Raw genomic sequence first — 8,519 nt, forward strand, 5'->3', positions numbered from 1 at the left:
CATCATTTTCATGGTCATGACTCATTTGCATGGACATTATAATTTTTCTGGTTGTTATCAGGTCGTTGTTTGATTATAGGCTAGCCTACTCCTTCACCCACTTATGAGCAAGGCAAAGGTTTATCATGTCATGTGCCACTGTATTTCTCTTTTTCACCAGCCTATAGTTGGTGCAGCTAAAGCAATTTTTTCCTATTCTGCTTCTTCCTACTTGAGGATGGTATGCATGTAGCCTAGGTTTGATAATAATATCATAGAGATATTGATTCGTTATTAGCCTACAGTACACATACTCCATGACAACTGGATGTGAATATCTAGAGTAGAGTAGAGTCTGCTTTTTCCCACTTCCAGCCCAAAGCATCTGGGGGGATCATATGAAATGGGCTAGTGGGCTGGATCCGGTCCCCGGGCCTTGGGCTTTGACCGTAGAGGGTAACGAAGGGATAGACACGCAGGCCAAATTAGTCTTGTTAATCTGTTATATAAGATTAAATGTCATAAAACTTGCTGACACATCTTCACAGATTATGTTTATTAAAGGAAATTCAACAATTTAATTACAAACAATGATACTTTTCCAACTCAGGCTTCTGGAATTATTGCCTTATAATTTGCTGTTGAGACACCCTCCAGTCAACCATAGGCTATACTGTAGGTTTATATGGCCTTCATAACTTGTTTCACATATGAAATTAGTGAAATGACTCAGGCCTTTGGTGAGGTCCAGGAACATGGGCAAAAAATACATCAAAGAAACCAAATAATCTTAAAGAGGAATTAACAAACAAACAAACAAACCAACAAACAAACAAATAAAAACATTCAGCAGCCAACTATACAGATTTGGGCACATCACCCACCTGTTTGGTGTATTATTGAATCATTTGCTCATCCTAAAATAACAAAAAAGAGAGAATGAAATGTCTCTGTTTACACATAGGCCTATTTGATACATTTGTAAACTTGTAGGCCTAATATAAAATATGTACTGCAAGTGATGTACACCAAGCACATGGCCTAATGTAAGATAAAACAATGTTAAAAATAATGACATTTTAGTTATTTATTAAAACCAGCTCCTAGGGAAAATGGCAAACAAAATAAAAGACTACAACCTCCATAAATTAAAAAAAGGCAATTGACTGAGGTATCTGTATTTAATTCTCGAATAACCCTCAGGGTTCATCATTCTACATCACCTTTTGCATCAACATCTGGTTGTAAAGGAGAAGCATATTGTGTTTTATTTATACTATCACACGTTTCTGTCTATCTATACAACTGCATTAAAGTGTCTACAACTCCTTAAGGTCTTAATCATTCTCCCTCACAGCTAACACACCACAATACATAGAATTGTGGGCCTCTGTAAGCTGGTGAAATGGAAGGGGAGAACTGAAAAATGTGGGGGAGAGGAGAGTACAGAAGCGGTTTACTATGATGACAGTGTAGATTTATGGTTCAAGCTTTAAGGCGTTTGTTCAACAGCAAGAGCAGACACAACAGGAAATGTGGAGATGGCAGGGCCATGTACAGCTTAACACAACAACAAAATCTCTGCCTTAGATTATTCTGTTCGATAGAAATGTATTCAGTTCAATACTTTAAACAAGGCATTGCACTACAAATAATCATTATAATTTCAGAGAATATTTTGAGACCCAAAGACATGAAGCAATATCTCTGTTTTATGAAGGAGAAGAAAAATACATGACACTTTTGTCCGCAGGAACTTGTATGTTGACGTCACCATCCTGTGGAGGAGAGAGGAGAGGAATATGTCTTTGGATCAAAGGAGGGATGATTTCCTGGTAAGTCCAGTTATCTCATCCTTTTTCCTCTTTCCCTTTATTCTCTTTGTCCTCTTGCAAAGCCTCTCTCTCCTGGGAAGAGATAGCACTATCTCTTTCACTGGTGCCTGTCCTGCGAGTGGCTGTGGAGCTCTCCGAGTGTTGAGACTGGATATCGAGCTCTTGCTCCAGAGGCTGCCCTGGGGTGGGAGAGGGGGTCAGGAGAGTCGATGCCAACGACGGCTGTAAAATAAGAATGAGAAATGAGCATACTGCAACAGTGTTGGGTGGATTGTTTCATAAGAATCTACAGTACTAGTAATGTTTTGGCACCTGAAGTGATACGTTGGACTTATTTGCCTTCTCTTTCAGTTTGGAAAGTGCGCCTTTGAGGCCTGATTTCTCAGTCATCTCAAGAGCAGCTTTCAACAGTTTGGGCGTTTCAGCTCGGGGAGGGATGACCTGGGCTCTCTCTTTTGCTTCTTCCTTCTTTGGATCAGGCTTTTTGTCTTTGGCCAGCATCTTCCTATGATGAACAGCACAGTATACAATTATGCCCACATTCCAGGACAGGCCCAAACACACATAGATGAATTATTGCAAGGTTCATCATTTGTGCAGTTTTGCATAATGTCTTAGATTGGTGTATCAGACCTGTTGTAACTTGTGAATCACTTACTTGGCTTTTTTACGAAGCAACTTCTGAGATTCGGGGTAATGCACCAGAATCTCATTAAGGTCCTTTTTGTCCAAAATGAAGAGATTAGCGAAACCATGGGCAATGACATTAGCTGTGCGCCGGTTCCCTCCACCTATCGCCAGTAAACTAGATCCCAAAACAATAGGAAAAGTATTTTAACACTAAAGAAATTAACACTATAAACAATACCCACCCTATGGACAGTGAATGAGCTTAGACCATATTATCCTCCTAAAGCACATACACATTTACCTGATCTCCCCAAACACAGAGCCTGCTTTCAGAGTGACAAAGACTGTCTTCCCATCTGGACCACCAACAACCTGCACCTCCCCAGCTTTGATGATGTACATCTCTCGACCCACTTCTCCCTACAGGAGCAGGTAAGAGATATGTACTGTAACATAGCAGATGACAGACAACTACCAGAATTCCAGTGTCTGATCTGAGATGTGCTCACCTTTTTACAGACATAGTCCCCTGGCAAGTAGACAACAGATCTGAGGCTCTTCAGCATGTCAAAGATCATCTGGCGGTCACAACCCTGACACAGAGAGGGACCCAGCAGCAATAACAGAAACATGCACATCATCAGTGGGAGGTGTGAGTAAAAACCAGCCACATGTAAAGTTGATACAGCAGTTAATATAGTGACTGACAGACAGACAGACAGACAGACAGACAGACAGACAGACAGATAGATAGATAGAGATAATAATTAGTCTCACCTGGAATAGAGCAACTTTACTGACAATGGAATAGCTGACATCCACAGCAATATCCAGTCTCATCTTGTCAGGTAACTGAACTAGTAGCTCCTGTTCATCTGAATGGACGTCAGGGAGAAAGAGTTTAAACCATTTGAATTATGGCCACGGTAGTGGATAACTAAGAGCTGCATAAATCAACAAGCCTTACCGAGCATGCCTTGAGACTGCCACGTGTACTCATACCAGGTCTTTACACGGTTCTGGACCTCTTTGGGTATTCGGTACGCAGCCATGTATTTCACTGTGTTGTCCATGCAGGATCTGTAGTAGGTTTTCCCTGCTGTCGCTGCCCCCACCACATCCCTCATCTAATGGCACAACAGAAAACAAAGACATTCTCACCATCTCACTTATTAAAGTCCAACATAAAAGGCATCACTTTTTATGATCAATGAAATGATAATTGATGTATTTTCTCAATCAAGTAAAAATATAACAATTGACACACCTGACCAATCATGATGGAGAACACAAACACCCCAACAAAGTAATTGATGAGCTGAAACACAATTTCAAAAAGAGTTGTGGGGTCTGGCAGTCCTCCAATTGTGATCAGAGTCTTCACTGCAAAGTAATAGCAGCGAATGTAGCTGAAACACACAAAGGATGCCAACATTGTCAAAACATGTGATGACAGATACCTTATACTGGCATTAGTGACTATGACTATGTGACCTACATTATGAACTGTCAGTTTGCGCAGTTTCATCAAAATGTCACATGATGTCATTTTTGATTATGAAGGTTTACACACCTGTTTCCCTTCCCATCATACACCCACTGGGTGGAACCGAGGCCCTCGTACGCAGAACCCCAGTAGAACAGGCAGGCGTTACAATGCAGCGAGTACAGCAAATATGTAGTGGTGCGGATGACTCTGAAAAGACACAGTACAAAATGCACATCTCACTCAAGGTCTTCCTGACTGAAATGTTTACTTTTCCTTTAGCTAATGAATTTATTTTAGTGTGATGGTACAGATCAGTTAAGAAACAAATTACTGTAAACATGTCAGAATAAAATGTATACACACAAGAGGCCAATCTCATGACCCACCAATATCCATTCATGTGTTCATGTGAATCTATGAGATCCAAGAATAGTGTCTTCTATGTGTAAGTTTCACTGATGGCCAAACATTGCTAGATTAAACCCTGACTGTGTTCACCTGTAAAAGTAAGGCTTGGTCAAGATAGCCTCTAGACGTTCGTTGAACTCAAAGAAAGACATGATCTGGAGAGAAAAGGTGGAGAGGAGGTGTGAGAGGTCACAAACATTCTGGAGTGTATGTACTGAAATATACAGTATACAGGTGAGTCTGGTTATTTTCCTTAAAGTTGGCGAATAAAATGTGTGACTTGCCTTCAGTAGTCGGGGGAAACGTAACAGAGGATTGATCCCAGTTTTGAAGTAGAATAACTCAAGGGGCAGGAGGCTAATGACATCCATCTGTGACGGAGAGTATTAGAGTAGATGAGTATGATGATATTACATGCTATTCATGATAGTTCTTACATTAATTACTTAAGGCTCATTCCGTGCCAAATCAGGTAAGGTTGTTGCTGCACCGTCTCAGATTTGTTTCAAACCTTGTCTATATCAAGGTGTCCCAAAACTAAGTACATGGTACATCAGGAACAGGAAACATGGTACACCATTGGCATTTTGTACATGGAATGATTATAAATTGAGTTATGCCCATATTGATTTTCGTGTTCCTACTACCTACCCCACAGACCATTTTAGTCCTATGAAAATGCCCAAAATATGCAATCACACCTCATTTTATGCTTTATATCTTCATGTGCATTTGTTACGGAGACCTCATATATTGGCTCAATATTGATTAAGTGTTGTATTTGCAGACTAAAATGATGGATACAAATTGCCCCCCAAAAGGCCCCCTCATGAAGTTTTGAAGTTTCAAATTAAGGGCCTTATATAAAACTAATGGCCCAGTCATAACTGAGAACATGTTGGTCTTCCATCTTAGACAGGTAAGGAGTAAAGCTTTTTAAAGGTATACTATGCAACGTTTTTCAGTTAATCAATTCGTTCCATACTGTTATATATGATCAAATGAGTCATTACCGGTGGAACAGTGTTTTTTTTTTGGCCACTCTAGTGGTCTGTAGCGGTAGAACCACACTTGCAACTTCAGGAGACACCGGGCACGCACCCATGCTCTACTCCAGGAAGTATCATGTAAAGTCTCATGAAAAGGCACGACAGACTGACCGATTGAGGAGTTTTGTCAAATATACACGCTAAAGCTGTAGGCCTAGGGGAAGCTCTGCAGAGAAATATGCAAGCATAAAACGAGCGAAAATGAAAAGTGAAAGCAAAACCGGCGATGAAATCGCCAATCCTGCATAGTATACCTTTAATGTCCAAACATGGCCTCCATGATGAGGCATTTTTGAGAAATATTTCATAGGTCCAAGTTCTGGGACCTATGTCTCATGTAGCTAAATTTGAGAAGGCACAGCAAACATTTTCCGGGATTCTGTCTGATTTGACACGGAATGACACATAAGTTAAGTTTCATCAAATTGCAAATGTACTTCAGAAGCAGAGAAAAAAAGCTTGGTGTGGTGTAAGAGTTTTTACCTTGAACCGAAAGGTTTTCATGTAGTTTTTTCGCATCTCTGTTTTATCGCACTACAGAAAGAAGAGGAGATAGCTTCCATTACTGATAATGTGTGCTGCATCATAGAATCAGCCCACATTGTTTCTATGGTAGTACACATGCTTTCATTCTGTATTACCATACCATAAAACTTCTCTCTTACCACTATATCTCCACCACGTACAAACTGTAGCCGGGGTTGGAAGACTAAGATGTCCAGGATGTAGATGGTGTCACACAGGTAGTCTGTTAACAGCCACAGGTAGATGTTATCTGGCGTCTGGTAGGGGAAAGCCCAGCGGACCGGGATCAGCCACACATTCCAGTTCCACGCCAAAGTCACAAAGAGTAGCCACAGGACGTATACCAGATCTATGGAAAGAAAATACAGTACAACAGTTAGCCAGCTAGATACCGTTTACTACCCTCATCCTCAGTGAGGGGCAGAGAGGTAGTTGTGACTGCATGTCTGTGTGTCCAGTCACACAACTTAAAAAGTGTTGGCCTAATGTACTTGAACCTAATTTCTTCTACATGATGATTTGGATCCGAATCCAGATGCAGGATTTTTTAAACAGGTTTCTTTACTGACAAATAGTAGGCGTGAGGATCTACAATCATCTAGTTAATGAGCTTCTTGTTAGTTGATAATTCTATCAACTTGGCATAGAGCAAGAAAAGTTGAAGGAGACAGTGTAGCCAACCCTAATGAGGAGCCAACTCACTTGTGAAGGGGTCGATGCTGGTTGGGAATCGGTACTGCAGCAGCCTTGTACAGCAAGATGCCAGCCTCCCTTTGCAGGAAGGCTGAGCGGCCTCCTGCTCCTCCTCCTCCTCCTCCTCCTTTGGTGGTGGGGGTGGAGGTGCCTCATCTTTCTTCTCCTCTGGAGGAGGCACAGCAGCAGCTTTGGCAGGAGCTGGAGACATACACAGAGCCCTGAGCATTAGACTTTAGGCCACAACAGAGGCTAATAATGGTGAGTTTTATTCTCTGCAAACCAACACGGCCCAGTGTTAAAATGGTTCACATCCTATTGAGTGACGGAACTTTCTCAGTTAGAAAAGGAAACTGTTCTTCATCCAACTGTTCTACATTTTAGGCCCTCTCTTATTTTCATTACACATGCTCCCCCTCAGCACCATCTTTAAGAAATACAGATTTCAATGTCATTGTTATGCAGACAACACTCAATCCTACCACCCAGTTACCCCGATAGTGCTTGTTCATTGGAAAATCTGTTTAACTGCCATAATAATATCAATGGCTGGATGGCAAAGAACTTCCTACAACTCAATGAAAGGAAAACTGAAACAATTATTTTTGGCCCCCCTAACTCTTGTCAGACCTAAACCATTCCCTTGGTCCCCTGTCTACATACTCACAATGCTGTTAAAAATCTTGGTGTTTTCCTGGATTCATCTTTGAATTTTAACAAACAAGTCAGTGGTGAAGGGTAGCTTTTTAAATCTGTTTCTAAATTAAAATCCCTTGTTTCTTATAAGGATCTGGAAACACTCATTCATGCCTTCATTACATCTAGGCTAGACTACTGCAATTCTCTCCACACACTCCACGTTAGACTGCAACTAGTCCAAAACGCAGCTGCCAGACTACTGACTAGAGCTAAGAGCGAGCAGATCACTCCTGTGTTATCCCAACTACACTGGTTACCTGTGAGATTTGGAATAGATATCAAAATCTAACTATTTGTTTTCAAAGCTCTGAATGGTTTAGGGCCACAATATATTTGTGATCTCATTAGGCCTCATTCTACCGCCACTCAGGTCTTCTTCCCAGCAACTCCTTTCTGCTCACCCTTCCTGCCTAAAAAAAAGGTGACTTGGCTTTCTTTGCTGCCGCTCCCTGGCTCTGGAATAGTTACTGAATCGTGCATGCTCCTCATAGTTTGTGTTGGCCTCTTCTGCTGTCATACTCACAGGCAGGAGGTGTTTCTTCATCCGAGTCATCTGGGTCAATGAGCTTCTCCTTAGCACGCTCTGTTCTCTCTTTAAACAGCTTCACCAACTCCTGCAGGCGCTCATTAACCACGGTGCTGGTCTGGCTGGCAGAGGAGGCTGGTCGCTCTTTTAACCTGAAGGCAAACGAAGCAGGAGGTTCATGCATACTGTACATTGGCCTGGTGTTTACAACTGCATCTGCATAGCGTGCATATAGGCTTTGAAATGGCCCTTTAGAAGTTTTGTTTTTGCCTGAGTAAAACCATGTGAAATGGTAGAATGTGACATTCACTAACCCTTCATCCACACTGAGCAGGCTGCTCTGACTGGGCCATGCACGGACAGCCGTCTCTCGCTCGTCTTCATCCTCATTGTCTTGAGAGTAGAGCTTTTTTCTTAATAGATTGAGAGCAGTAATTTCAGCACATTATCTTAAATACAAGTCAGGTTAGTGATGTTATGGGTGTTCATTTTGCCTGGACAGATGGAAAAGATTGATGATTTTAACTTAACTGTTTGATGAACAACAAACAACAAAAATATGCAGACGACCAGTCATGCAGGACAGGTGGAGGGGGAAAGATTCTGTGGTGTTTTTTTCCTTAAGTAGTAATACTTTCACATAATATTGATGCACTTATTGTCAGCAGTCAGCAGACTGACAGTCA

At 41.5% G+C, this 8,519-nt stretch overlaps 1 protein-coding gene across 1 annotated transcript; it reads right to left on the minus strand.

The window, feature by feature from the left end:
• Positions 1-613: 613 nt before the first annotated feature.
• On the minus strand, positions 614-8,017 carry LOC134094339 (cyclic nucleotide-gated cation channel beta-1-like). Its single transcript, XM_062547835.1, has 15 exons — positions 7,827-8,017; positions 6,618-6,661; positions 6,056-6,264; positions 5,874-5,924; positions 4,626-4,712; positions 4,432-4,496; positions 4,018-4,140; positions 3,712-3,853; positions 3,412-3,571; positions 3,222-3,319; positions 2,954-3,037; positions 2,746-2,864; positions 2,473-2,619; positions 2,127-2,319; positions 614-2,036 (listed from the first exon to the last, which is right to left on the minus strand). Exons 1-15 carry the CDS (start codon positions 8,015-8,017, stop codon positions 1,830-1,832), a joined length of 1,920 nt encoding a protein of 639 aa, XP_062403819.1. The 3' UTR covers positions 614-1,829.
• Between the last annotated feature and the right edge of the window lie 502 nt (positions 8,018-8,519).

Source organism: Sardina pilchardus, chromosome 10, assembly GCF_963854185.1.
Source record: "Sardina pilchardus chromosome 10, fSarPil1.1, whole genome shotgun sequence".
Taxonomy (NCBI): domain Eukaryota; kingdom Metazoa; phylum Chordata; class Actinopteri; order Clupeiformes; family Clupeidae; genus Sardina; species Sardina pilchardus.

Coding starts and splice junctions, on each gene's coding strand:
- LOC134094339 (XM_062547835.1), bottom strand. CDS start 8,017: ATGCATGAACCTCCTGCTTCGTTTGCCTTCAGGTTAAAAGAGCGACCA. Junction 6,662..7,826: donor GAAACACCTCCTGCCTGTGA/GTATGACAGCAG, acceptor TTGCTGTACAAG/GCTGCTGCAGTACCGATTCC. Junction 2,037..2,126: donor AGTCCAACGTATCACTTCAG/GTGCCAAAACAT, acceptor CTTATTTTACAG/CCGTCGTTGGCATCGACTCT.